The following is an 18,192-nucleotide window of genomic DNA, read 5'->3' on the forward strand; positions in this document are numbered from 1 at the left end:
CCATAAAGTCTGGCTGGTAATGTGCTTCTTACCTGTATAAGTTCGATGTTCTGGTTCAGCGTAAGTGGACAAGGAATATACCATTTTTTTATGACAACCTAAAACAGAAACATATATACATACAGTTAATAATTTCGATGCTTCATGATACAAAGCAACTTATGTCGGTAATAGATTCGTGGCGTTAATGGTGGTGAGAGAAAATAACGTGTGGTTATCGAGTTAATAGATATTTTTTCTGCTTCACATCATAACGAACACGTCATCTGTCGTGCTAGAAGACGCAGTTGTAATGCTGGAAGCCACCCCTTTACGCACAATTCCTACAGATAAGTCGGTCTGATGTTTACTGCTTGAGAAAGCTGTCGAAATTATAAGAGGAAACAGTGTTTGCTGACTTTTATCCTGCAAATTACCGGCTCAAAATGCCAACACATGCTAAAGTGGGGCTGCTAATGGTAATGCATCTCAGCCGTTCCCACTGTATTTGATGGCCAACTTCATAAACTGGATTTTAAGAGGCAATTTTGGGAGAAATACATTTCTGTGACTTTTTATTACCATTAAGACATATATATCAAAGCACGTTCTCTGCTCTAAAAAACTATTCCTCAAGATCTAACTAGCCCCACACCTCTGCCTTTAATGCCCAGATTGATTTGATACCATGTTCTACCTTGGATCCAATGGATAGTGCAATACAGTCTACCTGCACAGACATTTCCAACAAGAGCCCACACTACCCGGGCTGCCAATACTCATACAGCTCTTGGTATCTTTGCTGTTAGGCTTGCTTCCCCAGCTTCTGCTGTCCATGCTCCTACTATTCATGATTGCTGTTACTGTGTGAGTAGTCTGTGCCCAGTGCCGGGTCTCCACTGTCATATTATTTTGGCTCCGTCAGTTCCTATGTTAGTTGCCTTTTCAGGATCCTACTGTAAAAAAGGCCAACCTTTCCCTTGAAATAGCATCATGCTCATAAACTGGCAGCCCATTGGCCTCTTTTTATTGCTGCAGGAACCACAATACAAACCTAGGCACCAATAAAGAACTGCCACTTTTGAGCAAAGATGTTACTTAGGAGGAACAGCACAGAGCACACGTATAGGTTGAACGTTATAGATCCTCAAAAAACGTGGGGGGTCTTGAATGGAGAATTCTCTGTTCCAAAACACACCTTAGCTACCATTCACATATAACATATCTATACGCCTGTTTTCTACTCCTCAAAACAACATCCAAAGAGTTTTTTTTGGGAGTGGATGAGACCTTACCAAAGCAGGTATTGGCCCCAAACATAAATTATTAGATTAGTTACTTTTATTTTTCTTTAAGTTGCAATTAATTTTATATTTTAAAAAAGGGGTCTATGTCATGTCTTTCGATGACCTCAGAAAGCAGATGAACATTAATTATAAGCAATGCATACATAAACAAAGACTTTAGTCCTCATTAGGATGTCGGTTGGAAAAGCCTCCGACTGCATGCCAGAGTCTTTCCCAACAACATCCTTAGTTTGACTTCCGACTGCCATATTCTCCCTGCGGCCTCCGGTTGGGGGCCGAGTGGGCACCTATGGTGCCCCTGTAAATCCCTGCACTGTGTGGCAGGCATCATGGGTGCAGCGATTTACACAAACTCCCATTTCTCTATGGGAGCTTGTGCTTCGGCCTGTTTCCGACAGTCTCACAAGCTCCCATACCCAATGGGACATGGGAGTTTGCGACTGCACCATGTGCAGTCCCATCGTAATAGGGGTTGCGGAACCGCCGACCTATGGTCAGTAGTTTCTCCACCCGTGACAGTGTCGGGCGGACACAAGTCTGTCCGACATTGTAATAGGCCCCTTTGTGTTTACATTTAAAACGTGTTATTCAGAGAAATGAAAAATAATCAAATCTTAAATTATCGATGTCAAAACCAGTTACATTGAAATATTCTTGAAAAAACATTTTCAACTTCAAGTTTATACATACCTTGATAATGTAAAGAAACAAGGATTTTGTTTACAGGTCTGCTTCAGAAGAAATCTGCATTCTCAGTCAGAGATAAATATTTTGTAGCTCTTATTATAAAAAGGTAGGATCTGCTTTTGTGCATGGTATACATTTTACTTAATCAGTGCAACTGAGCATTTGTGTGTGCAATAACTGAAGTTTCTAAACCAAGCATTTTTAATGTTTGAGCATGTTTTAGGTGCCATTATGGAATTTAGGTCGTCATCATGATGGCGGTCGGTCGGACAGACGGACGCAATTGTGGCGGTCAGGTGTGACTGCCGAATTTGGATTTGACCGCCAGTAAAGTAAAGTCATCAATACCATGGCATGGTCATGCTGGGCCCCTGGAAAAGGGCTGCAGCACATGCCACCGCCGTGCAGCGCCTCCTGCACATCCGTACATTGTGTGCCATGCACCATGTCATGCATGGCACACGGTGCACAGGGGTAAGTGGGAGCACTAAATGTGCCCCCAGGGAGACTTTACATTGACCTATGACGGCTGGGGGGCCTGTTTGGGCCTTCCCTGATCCCTCTTTGACAACCTTTTAAAAAGGCTGTCAGCAACATCAGTATCTTAATACTGATGGTGGTGACTGCCTCAGCACTGCTGACATTCTGGGACGCTCCTCCGACCGCTGCACCGTCAGGATCTATGATCCTAGCGAAGGCAGCGGTGTTGCGTCTGACTGCTGTGGGTTCAACTGCCAGTATTGTGATACAACAGTCAGACCAAAGGGTTGTCGGATTGCCACCGACGAGCTGTCGGCAGTGTGACCGCTGGCATCGTAATGAGGCTCTGTGTGTCTTTTTTTGCTGAAAGCAAAAGAAGCCATTTAGTATTAATTGTCCAAATAGTAATTTATAAGCCACATTCTTATGTCCCTCACCAAAAAAAGCCTAGGCCCTTCATATTTTCACATATTACACGGTGCTGCAATTATTTCTAACTAAAAGAAAGTTACGATTTTCATCTATAATTGGTATTCATTTCAATCCTAGTAATTCTATAAAGGACACAGTTTTTCAATGTCGTCCAGCCCTCAATGTAAGTTGTTTGGGCAATATCGACAGTGTCATTGAATCACCCACCTTTTCTGCAGATTCCATCCCAGCTTGAAGATTCTCGTGAATGCTTCGGGTTATTTTGCAAGCATTCCAGCCATCTAGTTTTTGCCTTGCTTTTTATAAAGAACTATAAAGAATACTCCACTTTTTTATTTGAGCCTACTAAACAGCGCATGCGTTGTCTGTTGTGAGGCATTATGTGGCGTATCAAAAATAGAGGGGCTTGGAGAACACTTACCATTGTTTGGCCTCCCCTGTCACTCATTTGCCTGCTTCTTATTCGTGTCCCAGCAAGTCAGTCTTGCGTTTGTCACTTTCACGGAGCACTGCCTCTTTACAATCTTCCTGAGTGGCGTGCATCCTTGTTACCATTTTTTGCTTTTCAAGCAGTTTTTTGTGTGAAGTTCTCCATTAAAGTGTGTGTGTTTTGAAGCTGTGTCCCTCATGCAAGTCTCTTCTGTTGCACTCATTTGCCTGACTGCTCCCTCTTGCACTTGCCTGTGAGCTTCTCCCCATTGCTTCCTTCCAACCAGCTGCTCCGTATTGCTTTCCCCAAGCCCGTCTTACTTTTGATCGCACCCTGCACTCGCCTCTGCTTTCACGTCCCCTCCAGTCCTAATCCTGTTGCTTTAGCATCTCCTCCTGTGTTGCTTTGGTGTTACGTTCTCCCCTGTGTTGCTTTACAGTTAGCATTGATGGAGCAAGGATTCGCACGTAAAGCGACTTGCTCACATTCATGAACCTCGTTAACTTGTAATAGTATTAACCAATCCCGTTTGTCATTTATATAGCACTTTTTCAGTACACGCGGGTGTCCTAGAGATGCTTGCCTATGTGTCTATTAATCATAATAAAGCTTGCATACCACAGAATCGCTGCTCCGCAGAAATCCAGTTTGCGCATGCGTCGGTCATACCCATGTGATGTGACGCACTCGCAGTTTTGGAGGGATATTTTCGCTCATGCGCATTATTGCTAAAATGGCCGCTTGTCTCTAAACACGCTCTCTGCTTGCCCTTGCTGCTTTGCACAGCTGTCTATTTCTGCATAACTTCTAACCGCTATAGTTATTATAAAGTAAGGGGTGAAGTGTAGCTTATCATGGTGTACAGTGCATTCATTTTTTCTGTGTTTCTAATTTGTTTTCGCTTACTTTTCATGTACCGCGTATCTGTGGGCCTGGGAGTGGGGAGCGGCTCCATCTTTGAAACCTCTTGCACCCCTGTCATGTGATGAGGGACAATTCAAACCGCGCAGAAGCAAAGCCCCGCCAGCTGGCTGCCGAAGCTGGGATACCCATGAGAACCTGAACTGTGACCCAGCAAGAGGAGCCGAGCTGCACCTGAACTTGAAACAAAATTGTTACTTTACTGTGAATTCCATTGTATTCCTTGCTGTCTATGCCCTGGGAACTGGAATGTAAGGGGTGGGTACGAGATATGAATATTAAATATGGGAACCCAGAATTTTAGGTGGTGACAATGACCTAACCACCTCTCCTGACCAATCATAAGTTGGGGACCCTGTCACTTGCAACATTTGTGGATGGTCTAGGGACCCGCAAAGGGTATAACTAGTCTAGTTTTAGCTAGAAAGTTTGTCCGACTTGCCCGAGTAGCTGACCTGTCACCTACCCTACGAACTCTATAGGTAATTGATACAGAGAGCTGCGGAGCACTCTGTCCGAAATTTCCACAAACTCCAAGGGGTGGAAATAGTCTTAAGTGCTGGCGAAGCACTTTGCTGGGAGATTCGAGAACCCAATCGGGGTTACTGGCGGATTCCGTGCAGAGAGGGAGTAGCGCAGGCGTTGCATCCGAAGCTGCAGGTGTTGGTCGTGCCCTTTGGTGAGCCCAGTCCTGACCCAAATCCTGAGGGGTATCCTGTCCTGATTGTCCGTGAGCTGTACCTGCTCACCTACTGGCATCCTAAGTCCTTGAGGGTCCTTGTCCTCGCCTTTTCCCGAGCTGACCCGTGGCCAGGGTTAGTCCTCATTCCTGTCCTAGGTAAATATAATCTGTGGGTGTCCGTCTTTCTATCCTCCTTCTTCCTACTCTTTTAAATAAAGCCTCTATGCCCATGATACTCTCTCTGTCATCTCAAATGCCGTATATGCAAACTGTTTATTAGTTGTGTTCCATTTTTCCCTTCCTGTAGGTCATATTGAAACTGTATTACTTAAATAGTGTGATTTAACTTTATTGATGTCTAGGATTTAAGTTTAGGTTAACAGATAGACTAAGATCAGGGTTTGAATCACTTGTAGGACCTTAGCACTCCATTGACTAATGTGTTTTTAACTCACCTACCCTAGCATAAGCCTGAATCTGAATAGCATGTTCCTTGTTACCCTTGTCCCGTAGTTTTCCACTCGCACTCAATGGTGCTTGCCCTCATCCATAGCTATATTATAGTTGTAATCCTGGTTATTGATATTTTGATCTGTATAAGTCTTATACTCTTGTCACTCTGAATATTAATTGCTATTTAAAACTTTTAAAACCCTCCAGGTGTCTGTGGTCAATATAATATGGTATAAAAGTATTTTTGAATGACTAAAGTATTTAGGATTATCTTATCTCATGTCCACTGCTAGCTCCTGATTCATCAGGAAAGTGGGTGCCTGGGGTAAGTCAGGTACCATAGTAACAGTGTTGGAGAAAACACATACAAATTACTGATGGTGGTGTGTAAACTCGCCCGATTCACAAAAATATTGTCATAATCACGTCAGGGGCCCAAGTGCGTGAAATCTGGTAAACCTAAGGGTCGGGCGACCTGCGCGCTCTATCAGCATCCTCCTTCCCCTTTTTTGCTTCTCCATTTCCCCATCCTCCCATGTGGTTTTGCTTTTCTCCCACCTTCCTCCGTTTTTTCTGCTCCCCCACATCAGCTCGCTTTTAGAAAAAAATATTTTGCATGGTTTATTTTGTTTTTAGTTAGCAATCCAGCTCGGCTCAGTAACCAAAAAACAAAAACCACCCAGGTAATTTTGCATCCATGCAAATACGTAGTGCATGCCTACAAAATGGCTTGGGCGGCCATGTCAAAGATTTTTTTTTTTTTTTTTATTTCAGCCACATTGCACATCATCCCGACTGCTATGAAGCATGGTTAAACACAATTGGCAAAGCCAGTAGACCAAAAAGTTGTGACATATTGGCTTTACCAATGCTTGCTCTGGGTCTGTTGTCACCAACACTGATTTAAACAACATCCAATGTGATTCACTATGACTTTCCTTTGGTTGAGTTTGGCATTAATTCAGTGATACCACACCTTTCGAAAAACCCTTGAAGTAGGACTAACCCTTTCTCTGCAGATCTCAATTACTTATTACTGGATTCCTATCTCTTTAGGCAGGATTCCAAACAATAACCATTGCAAACTGCAAATTTAATCTACTTGGGGACCTAAATCCTTATTTAGATGACTCAAAGAGCACTCAAAGTGCTTCCTTGATAGAAGATCTAAATGTACTTAATTTGGTCCTTACTAACTCGCTGCTCACTCATGTGGCTGGGCATCTTTTAGACCCATTTCTTTTCCAAATATAAAGGACCTGATGACCGAGCCTCCCCTTCTACTCTGCGAATCTGACTACTTCGCCTTGCCTTTTATGGTCAAGGCCCCTTCTCTCCTTCCCATAGCGCAGTTAAAATTGCAATCAGGATCCAGGAATTGGTCTAAATTCAATTGCAGCACTGAATGAGCAGCTGCTCTGTACTAAACCTATTCTACAACAAGAGATTGATTTAGACCAAGATGCAATTTATCACTGGTTCACTGAGGCTATTGATTCTATTTTGCCCACTAGACTCAAACGCGCAGCCAGCATTCATCCACCAGCCCCTTGGTTTAATGATGCACTTAAGGCAGAAAGGAAACACTGTAAAGCGTTAGAAAGACAATGGAGGAAGTCGTTTGCAGAATCAAACATAGCATTTATATAGCACGCTACTCAACCGGAGGGTCTCAAGGCGCTGGGGGAGGGGGGTCCGCTACTGCTCGAACAGCCAGGTCTTGAGTTGCTTCCTGAAGGCGAGGTGGTTCTGGGTCAGGCGGAGGTGGGTGGGGAGGGAGTTCCATGTCTTGGCGGCGAGGTAGGAGAAGGACCGTCCCCCTGTGGTGGGTCTTCGGATGCGGGGGACGGCGGCTAGGGTGTGGCTGGTCGATCGAAGCTGGGGTTTGGGAGCGTAGAAGTTGAGGCAGCTGTTGAGGTATCCTGGGACTTGGTTGTGTAGGGCTTTGTGTGCGTGGGTGAGGAGACGGAAGGTGATTCTCTTGTTGACCAGGAGCCAGTGCAGGTCTCTCAGGTGTCCGGAGATGTGGCTGTGACGGGGGATGTCCAGGATGAGTCGTGCTGAGGCGTTCTGGATCCGCTGGAGTCTCTTCTGGAGTTTGGCGGTGGTTCCGGCGTAGAGGGAGTTGCCGTACTCCAGCCGGCTGGTGACGAGGGCCTGGGTGACCGTCTTCCTGGTCTCGGTGGGGATCCACCGGAAGATCTTACGTAGCATGCGCAGGATGTTGAAGCACGACGAGGAGACGGCGTTGACTTGTCTGGTCATGTAGAGGGAGGAGTCCAGGATGAAGCCCAGGTTGCGTGCGTGGTTTGTTGGTTTGGGTGCGCTGCCTAGGGAGGGGGGCCACCAGGAGTCGTCCCAAGCGGCGGTTGAGGATCTCAGGATGAGGACTTTCGTCTTGTCCGAGTTCAGTTTCAGGCGGCTGTTCTTCATCCATTCGGCTACCTCTTTCATCCCTTCGTGAAGGTTGGCTCTGGCGGTGGCGGGGTCGTTGGTAAGGGAAAGGATCAGCTGGGTGTCGTCGGCGTAGGAGATGATGTTGAGGTTGTGCTGGCGTGCGATGTCTGCGAGGGGGCTCATGTAGACGTTGAAGAGGGTTGGACTGAGCGAGGAGCCTTGAGGGACGCCGCAGATGACTTCGGTGGCTTCAGATCTGAACGGAGGGAGACGGACTCTCTGTGTCCTTCCGGCGAGGAAGGAGATGATCCACTCCAGTGCCTTCTCCTGGACTCCGACGTTGCTGAGGTGTTGTACTAGGGTACGGTGGCAGACAGTGTCGAAGGCCGCGGAGAGGTCGAGGAGGATGAGGGCCGCTGTTTCTCCGTTGTCGAGCAGCGCTCGGATGTCATCGGTGGCTGCAATCAGGGCGGTCTCGGTGCTGTGGTTGGCCCGGAAGCCAGACTGCGAGGGGTCGAGGGATCCGTTCGTCTCGAGGAAGGCGGCCAGCTGCTTGTTGACGGTCTTCTCTATGACTTTTGCAGGAAACGGGAGCAGTGAGATGGGGCGGTAGTTCTTGAGGTCGGTGGGGTCGGCCGATGGCTTCTTGAGTAGGTCGCTGAGTTCGGCGTGCTTCCAGCTCTCCGGGAAGGTAGCGGTGTCGAAGGAGGCGTTGATGATGTCCCGCAGGTGGGGTGCGATGACAGCGTCGGCCTTGTTGAAGACGTGGTGAGGGCAGGGGTCGGTTGGAGATCCAAGCCAAGATTATGTATAAGGAGTCAGTGAAAGGCTGTCATGCTTGTTGTAAGTTTGCTAAGGCTACTTATTACACTGAAAAAATCACAAACACGCAGATTTGCTATAAGACACTCTTCAAGGTGGTGAAAAAACTATCAGACGCTAGTTCAATTTCCCTCACTCCCCTTCTTTCACTGCGCCAATGTGATGAGTTAGCTACCTTCTTTACTGAAAACGTTGATAACATACACTTGCAGTTGGCTAAAGATTCGGCAAAGGCAGTTCATGACTCCAACAAGAATACTTTAAACCGAATGATAGCAGAAGCTAATCACAAGGTACCCAAGGCAGTGAGGGGTGCTAAATTAAGGCAATGGTCTCCCCTTTATTTGACATCTCTGGTTGACACCTTGCAATTTACTAAATCAGGCTCCCCTCTTGACCAACTAAAATCACTGGACAAGACCCTCCTAACTACGATAATGGAGCAACTCACTTTTCAATGAGAGAAGGGCATATGCCTCAGGGATGGAAGAACAATATGGTCCTGCTCTTGATAAAAAGCTCACTTGGACTCCTCCAATTTTTCCAATTTTTGTCCCATCTCTCTGCTACTAGACTTTTGAAAAATTTTAGAGTAACATACGAATGCCCAACTCACCGCATTTGTTGAAGCAGAACATTTTTTCATTCCTCGCAATCCTGCTTCAGGGCTAAACATAGTACGGAGTCGGCCCTCTTAGGCGTCACTGAACTTCTTTTAACATCTATATCCGCTCATTGGCAGACCTAGTTGAGAGTTGCGGACATACCTTTTTTTCATATGCGACAATATTTAGATTATTTTCTCTTTATTGATGGCACAGAATAATCACTCTTTGATTCAGAACCTGGGCTTGAGCAAAATTTCGACATGGATGAACAAGAACTCCCTCAAGCTTAATGGGAACAAGACAAAGGTCATGATTGTGGGTAAGAACGCCTCTCTGTGGGGTTCTAGACACTGGCTGGAGACCCATGGGACCCTTCTCACCCAGCCTCCTCTAGTGAAAAACCTGGGTGCTTCATAGATAATAAACTACCATAAAACCACAAGTGGCTAGAGGCACTGCTACTTGCTTTACAGTTCTCAGACGGATTAAAAAGCTTCTTTAGCTAATCCCTTTAGCAGCGCAAAGAACGGTCATTCAGGCAGTAATCATATCCAGACTAGAATATGGTAACATACTGTACCCAGGCGCTGACAAGACCCTGATTCAGCGCCTTCGGATTGTGCAAAATGCGGTTGCTAGGCAGGCTGTTTTCTCGTATACCAAAATCTGCCTCAGTTTCCTATGTGGTTTGGGAATTGCACTGGGTGAGGATCATCAAGCACATTGAGTTTAAAGCACTGTGCCTTATGTTTAAAGCACAAACAGGGCTTCGGCCCCCGTTACATTCAGGAACTGGTAGTTCCCTACCAAGCCAACTCGCACCCTCAGATCTTCAAATCAAACACTGTTCTCTGTACTAAGGTTTCATTTAATCCGCATGAAAGGCCGTTCTTTTGCATATCTTGGCTCTAATTGTGGAACTCTCTTCCCTCCGCTTTAAGGAATTGCAGTTCACTCCTGAACTTTCACGAGAGACTGATACCCTTGTAATTTTAGCTTATCGCATCGGACCTGTACGCTATTCTGCACAGGGAAACCCTTTGGGGTAGCTGTGTGCATTACAAATTGCATAATAACAATAATAATAATAATAATAATAATAATAATAATAATAATAAATTAGGTACATAGATATCATTCTGATTTCAAACCTGATTACATAAAGAGTTTCTAATGTGTTTGCTATCTGAATAAGGAGTTTAAGGACTCCTGTTCTTTTTGTCTATGTTAATATAATTATCCAGTGCCATGGTGCTGCTCATAGCAGAGGTTGTCTCTGCGTCTACTTTTCTCATTCGTATATTTATTCCCCAAAGTAAAACTCTTTGAGACAAGGGCGATCTTCCTTGGACAGTTTAACCAGTTGATTGTTGTTGTTATGTTAATCTTTAGAATAAAACTAAAGGGGCATCTTAACATAATTTTATTCAGAGATCTATACACCACATACTATATTTGAAGTGATTCTTCATCTCATACGATGCCTAATGTTTTCAAAGAGATATTACATGATCTTTAATACATATAGATAAAGTCACTATCTTTTATCACAGTTTTACTGTTTCTTTTTGCAGTATTGTCATCACTCATAATAAAATGCAGTCAGGGATGTGGAATTCCTGTAGCCTGACGCCCAGGACATATTGTTTGGGGTCAAGGGCAACAAGTTTTCATGTGTATTTTGTCCTTGGGACAAGTTGGCCCAACCCCCTGCAGCACAAATCCTGTGACTGCCACTTTGCAGTACCACATTATGGATCAGGGAAGGCACTGTCTGCAGTTACTGTAAAAATGTTGCCCATATGTTAATGCTGTTTAAACTTGTATTGATGGTTCATTAATTGAAAGCCTTTATTATTAGGGTGAGTGCTCTAAGTAAATGTTGTAAGCTGGGACTGCACTACTGACAGTGGTTCTAGTATAAAAATGTGTATACATATTTTCAAAGTTTAGCAATATGAGGCTATGTATAATGCTCCCAGAATGCTCTCTGATTTGATGCAAATATTTGCAGAAGCTTGAAAGCAAGAGTGACGATTCTTTGCTTTCAAAATAAAATGTTCATAAAAAAATGAAAGCAGAAAAATAAACATTTTGCTAAACTACTGTAAAATTTAAGGTACCGTTTCTTTGCAGCATAATTTAGTAACACGTGTTAATGCATGCTAGTATTTCCCAAAAATATTCATAATGGAAAATTAGTGTAACCAGTTTCAATAAGATTATGGGAAACAAAAATAAACAAGCATTAGCAAAGCCAGTAGGTCTGAAATTGGTGCTCAGTTTCTTATTTTTGTCAATGTGTGACTTGTTTTGGCATGGGTTTTGTAAAACCTTATTAGCGTGGGAGCTGCCGGGCCCTCACCATTTGTCAAACATTGGCAAAAAGCAAAAATTGTTTTTTGGTCACAAAAAGCACACACTGCCACAGTAGTTACTGGCATGGAACAAACTACTTTGTGTGCCGATGCAGAATGCTGTCACTCACAGTGACGCCAGCCGATACAGAGAGAGAGAGAGAGACCGAATTTGAATAATCACAGAAGGTCACGGTCAATGCCAGACACAATTAGGGGCCCAATTATTAAAGAAAGTCTCAAAAGTGCACCCAATGTATATGTCCTTGCATTAAGTGCAGCTATAGGGCTTTCGTGGATTTCCAAGAATTTACAGAAGTAGGAGAAGAAACAGTACTCTAGAAAATATTTGTGAACTGCATTCTAGCATGGGAAAATATGCATGTGTAGATTTGCTCATGCGAAAATCTGAGTGTTTGCAAGTTCACTCTACCTCCAACCACTTTTTACCCAACTCTGGAAGAAGGTGGACGTCTGCCATTGTCAGGAGTACATTTCCAACATTTCTCAGTATGGGAAAAAATTAGAGAAGAGTTGTTGAAAACCCTGAAAAAAGCAAGTTAGTAGGTTTGCACTGACTCATCAGGGCAGTCTAACCCTGGAACTATTGCTTACTGCTACCTTTAGCCCCAGTATGTAGATCTGTGGAAATGTGGCAACATAAGGGGATTGCAAGTATTCAAATACTACTATGGTATGAGCCCTGGCATAATCAGGGAGGCTATATCATAGCTCTTATATAATGAGACTGCTGCCATAATGTGACATGGCACCAAAGGGGCAAGTGGATTTTGTTACAGGACTAGTAGATTTATGAAGCAACCTGCCCCATGGACAAGTAGATATTTATTAAATTCCACACCCCTGGTTACAGTACATCACAAAAATCGTGTTAACAATATAAAATTACTATATGTAAATAAGGCATAATTAAGGCAATTCATTAACATACTTTGGGAAACATAAACAAAAAATCACATTGAAAAGCTTTACTGTTAAGGCCAATAAAATATTCCTCTTGCGTTAAGCAATAATGATGAAGTGCACAGCAGCCGCGGTCAGTAGTGGGTGTACCTGCAGGGCGGTGACGTGGGGAGGGGGAGGGGGAGGGGCAGGGTGGGGGGTAGTAATCTATGGATTACGGAGCTCTACAGGTAAGTAAACATATAAATAAATTGTTGCGCGCACTGCATCCCATTTGGGGATGCAGTGCACACAACGACATTTGTTTTATTTATTTATATGTTTACTTACCTGTAAAGCTCCGTAATCCATATATTACTAGCCCCCACCCTGCCCCTTCCCCTCCCCACGTCACCGCTCTGCAGGTACACCCACTATTGACCGCGGCTGGTGCACAGGTAAATATAATGGAGGAGGAGTAGTTTCTTAACTGCAACTCCAGTTCTGTAGTAGGGGTAACTCTGTTATAGTCATAATCTTGTGAATAGTCCCGCCCATGTGCAGGGAGCCCGGAGCAATCAAAATAGTCTCTTAAATTGTCTTCCTCTGCAGTCCTGCATAGGCACTTAAGAGAAAATCAAAACAAATAATGCAGCCTAAAACTACAAGGCAACATTGGCCAGCACTTTGTCTGGAAGCGAAAAAGGATAGCCAAATAATGTCAAAATGTAGACATTTTGTTAAGTTTCACACAGAGAAACTCCCCTTCACAAAAATCCTTTGAAATGATAGAGAGGAAGGGTTGGACAGACAAGCCCCAATAGGTTGCCATTATGTGTCTGGAAATGGGATACTGTGCCTTTAAGGAACTCTCCAGAGACCCTCGGTATCCCAGGATGCACAGCCAAAGGCCTTTTACTTTCAATTCTTTTTGAAGGTGTATAAAGCCAGGCCTGTAGCATACAGTACAATTATCATTTTCTCCACAGGGGAGGAGGGCGGGCGTTTATGACTATAACAGAGATACCCCTACTACAGAACTGGAGTTACAGGTAAGAAACTACTCCGTCTGTAGTAGGGGATCCCTGTGTATAGTTATAATCTTGTGAATAGAATGGCAAGCCCATCCCAACAACCAAACCAGTGGTGGAGGAAACAGACAACACCCCTACTGTGTAAACAGATTTCTCAACGAAGCCTGCCCAACCTGAGCATCTGCCCTGGCATCAGAGTCCAGACAGTAGTGTTTAGCAAAGGTATGTACCGACTTCCAAGTGGCAGCCCTACAGATATCTGCAATGGGAATATTACGTAGCAAACCCGTTGTAGCCGCTTTGCCCCTGGTGGAATGAGCCTTAGGCCTACCCCCTAAGGTTTTGTTAACCTTTTGGTAACATAACTGGATACAGGACACAATCCACCTAGAGATGGACTGTTTGGAAGTGGCAAGACCAGTCCTGACCGATCCGTAATTGACAAACAATTGGTCTGACCTACGAATGTCTTTGGTCTTATCCAAATAGAAATTTAACACTCTTCTGACATCCAGGGAATGAAGAGACCTCTCCGCTGGAGTGGAAGGATGTCTGATTGACATGGAATTCAGAAATCACTTCGGGTGAGTTCGCATCACTACCTTAGAAGCATGAAATACAGTGCAAGGTTCTTGGCAACACAAGGCCTGGATATCACTCACCTTGCGGGCCGATGTAATAGCCACCAGGAAGGCCGCCTTCCAGGACAGATGCTGTAGATAAGCCTCATGAATAGGTTCAAAAGGTTCCTTCTTCAAGCGAGACAGCACCACATTCGGCTCCCATGAAGGCGAAGGACGCCGAACAGGGGGAAACACTTCCTTCAATCCCTCCAAAAAACCTTTAATTACAGGACTCTGGGAATCTGGAAGAAGGGTGTTTGTGAAGGGAATTTCCTATACGCAGTAAATGTTGCGAGGTGAACCTTAATAGAATGAAAATTAAGGCCAGATTGAGCCAAATGCAAGAGGTATGGAAGGATGACATCTTCCTTGCAGGTGGTAGGATCATAGTTCTTGGACTTGCACCAGATGCAGAACCTTTTCCATTTATAGGCTTAGGAAGTCCTTGTGGAAGGTTGCTTTGCCTCCATGAGTATCTCCATGCAATTATCAGGTAAATTCAGGTGTCCATATTGCATTATCCCAGGAGCCATGCCGTCAAACTCAACGATGAGAGGTTGGGGTGCACCATCTGCCCCCCCCCGAACTTCATGAGAAGGTACGGCTGACACGGCAGGCGCAAGTGGGGTTGAAGAGACCGGTGGAGCAGGTCTGTGAACCACCACTGTCGAGGTCACTCCGGAGCAATGAGGATCATACGTGCTCTGGATTGAGACAGCTTGATGAGTACTGCTGGAATCAGGGGAATGGGTGGAAAAGTGTACAGCTGTTTGACCAGCTAATCCATAGCGCATTTCCAAGAGTCCCCGGTTGGTAGAACCTGGAGGCGAAGTCTCAGCATTTTCTGTTTTCGGCAGTGGCGAACAGATCTATTTCTTGAGTGCCCCATCTGTCAAAGATGTTTCCCAGCACCTCGTCATTTAGAATCCACTCGTGATTTTCTTAGACCAGCATGCGGAGTGCGTCCGCCTGAGCATTCTGCACACCTGGCAGATGGGTAGCCGTTATCGTCAGTCCTCTGGCTAGCAGCCAGTGCCAGATCGCCTGTGCTTCTTGTGACAGTGTGCGCGATCTCGAGCCACCCTGCTTGTTGAGGTAATACATTGTGGTCGTATTATCCGTCTGTAAAAACAATGAGTTGGCCTGGAAGGATGGATGAAAGGCCTTCAGTGAACAGCTCTGAGTTCCAGAAAATTGATGTGATAAGTGGATTCCGCCGGGGACCACATTCCTTGGATCTGTAAATGGTCCGAATGCGCTCCCCAGCCGTGGAGAGAAGCATCCGTCACGAATGGGAATGTCCTTGTGGAATGGAACCCCCTTTAGGAGATTCTCTGCTGAGCACCACCATCTCAGGGACTGTTGAGCGTGTAGAGACCGGTGGATCCTGTCGTCCCAGCTCCCTCGTTTCTGGTCCCACTGATCCTCCAGACATTCCTTCAGCGGCCTTATGTGGAGGCGTGAATGCATCGTGAGGAAGATGCAAGAGGCCATCAACACCATGAGAAGACACCGTCCTCACTGTCGTAGATGGAACGGACATGAGAGCCTGAGCCTTCCGAAGGATCGATGAGAGAGTATCGATGGAGGCTCCCAAGTACTGTAGGCACTGAACAGGAGTCGGAACAGACTTGGACATGTTTATGTCCAACCCCAGCTGGTTTAACAGAACGGCCGTCCTGTTGAAGTGCAATTGCGCTTCCTGGAAGGTGGAGGCTTTGATCAACCAGTCGTCCAGGTACGGGTAGACAAACACCTTGTTCTTTCTCAGGTGTGCTGCCACCACTGTCATGCATTTTGAAAAAGTCCTGGGTGCTGACTTCAGTCCAAACGGTAGTACGGTGTACTGATACTGATTGGTGCCGACTAGAAAGCGCAGGAACTTCCGGTGTTTCCGTGCAATGGGCACATGAAAGTACGCATCCTGCAGATCTATTGCGCAAAGCCAGTCTCCTGTTTGCAGCCGGGGATAAATCTGGTGCAAAGACAGCTTGCAAAACTTCTCTCTGCGAATCCATTTGTTTGCTTGGAGAATGGGCCTGAAATCATTTTTGTCCTTCTTGCGTACCAGAAAGAACCTTCAGTATAGACCCTTTCCCCTTTGAGACAGAGGGACGTCTTCTATCGCCCTTTTTCTTAACAAGGTATCGGCCTCCGCTTGAAGCTCACGCAGCTGGTACTACGAGCGAACCGTGGAATTGCTGGAGGGGGGCTGACAAAACGAAGACTGTATCCATTGCAAAGAATATTCAGCACCCACTTGTCCTGAGTAATTTTTCTCCACTCTGCCAAGTAATTTTGTATGCTTCCCCCCACTGGAGCGGGTAACGGACGAGGGGGAAGTAACTCCTCAGGTCTTAGACCCGGCCGGGCCCTTGTTCGCCGAGGAGGACTGCTGGCTACCTCTGCCCCTCCGACCCTTCTGGAAGGGCTGCCGCTGGTATTGCTGCTGCTGTTGTTGCTGCTGGCCAGCTTGATGACCTCTGGAAAGGACGGAAGGACTTCTGTTGTTCCTTTGGTTTCTCCAAACCAACAGCCTTCAGCGTCTCTACTTCCGCATTCATGCGGGCCATTTCCTCATCTGCATGCGTCCCAAAGAGGGTCGATCCCAAGAATGGCAAATTTGCGACCCTCTTTTGCGCATCTGGCTTAAGAGAGGTAAGGCGCAACCAGGAATGACGTCTCAAGTTGATGCCATGGCAGTACCCATGAGCAGCCAGGAGAGCGGCGTCTGCCGCCGAGCTGATGACTTGATTTGAGACCATTATGCCCTCGTTCAATATCTCCTGGAAGTCTTCTATCCTATCCCTCAGGAGGAGCTCAATAAACTGTTGCAGGGACTCCCACAAGGAGCGGTCATAGCGGCCCAAGAGCGCCGAGGCACTCGCCGCTTTCATCGAGGTGGCAGCCGTACTGTAGACTTTCCGTCCAGCTGAGTCCATCTGACGGCTCTCCTTGTCCGGAGTTACCATATACGAAGGGGCAGTCGAATGCTGCTTCTTGGCCGCTGTCACGATTACAGAATCCTGGACAGGATCTGACCTCAAGAACGCCGGTTTAGAATTCGGGGGACTGTACTTCTTTTGAAGTCGAGATGGCGCCGACTTCACCGAGGCCGGCGTCAGAAACAGGTCCATGGCCAGTTCCTCCAGTCCTGGCAACAAAGGGCGAGAGAGATGTCTTTTGTGCAAAGTCTCAAAGATCACAGAGGTAGAAGGAGTGGGTACCGTCAATGTGGTCCCTAACGTCGCTGCCCACCTCAGCAGCACCTCCTGGAATGTCACAATGTCATCCACAGGCGACACTCTCGTAGGAGGAGAGTCGGATAACATGGGAGAATACCTCTGGTCACTGGAAGAGTCCGTGTGACAGGACCGAAACCTTTCCCTCCAATGGCGATGACATGACCTTGTCCAGGAGCAACGCTCACTGCGAGAGTGATACCTCCCTCTGGACCTTGACCTAGACCTCCTGGGTCTCGCAGGACCCGCAGGCCTTGGAGGAGGCGGAAGCGGAGGAGTCAGAGCCGGAACCCCAGGCTGTGGTTGTGGAGGCCGGAGGAGGAGGAGGAGGCCTCCTAGGAGGCAGTGGCGGAAGAGTAGGAGGCAGAGGAGTCCTGGGCCTAGAGGGCGAATAGGTCGGTGAATAATCAGAATCCGGTGTCCTAAGCACTCTCCTCTTCTTACGAGCAGGCCTCGAGGAGGATGCTCTGGAGGCAGACCTCTGTGCAGACGAGCGCCGGCACCGCCGCGACCAGGAACTCTCCGATGAAGATGATAGACTAACCACCGAGGCACTGGACACCGTCCTGGGCCTTGACTGTCTCCTCGACGTCGATTTTTCTCTCCTTGACGGCGACCTCTTCGACTTCCCTGTTCTCGACGTCGATCTTCCAGACGTCGATGAACTCCTCGACGTCAACTTGTCTCTCCTTGGCGTCGACCTTCGCGTCCACGCTGATGGCGAATGGCGGTGTAGCCTCGACGGCGAGCGCCCTCGCCTTCAGGACACATCACAACATCGATGGTGTGTCGACGCCGGTGAAGTCCTCGACGTAGACCTCGTCTGAGGTCTCGA

The 18,192-nt window shown here is 46.4% G+C and overlaps 1 protein-coding gene across 1 annotated transcript in view; it reads right to left on the reverse strand.

Annotated features, from left to right (window-relative positions):
• SLC38A6 (solute carrier family 38 member 6) overlaps nt 1–18,192 on the reverse strand; it is a 360,414-nt gene that overhangs the window by 135,599 nt on the left and 206,623 nt on the right. The window contains exon 7 of the mRNA XM_086937949.1: nt 33–98. Within this exon, the coding sequence (XP_086794075.1) occupies nt 33–98 (66 nt within the window). The remainder of the gene's footprint in view (nt 1–32; nt 99–18,192) is intronic.

Source organism: Lissotriton vulgaris, chromosome 9 (genome assembly GCF_964263255.1).
Source record: "Lissotriton vulgaris chromosome 9, aLisVul1.2, whole genome shotgun sequence".
Lineage (NCBI taxonomy): Eukaryota > Metazoa > Chordata > Amphibia > Caudata > Salamandridae > Lissotriton > Lissotriton vulgaris.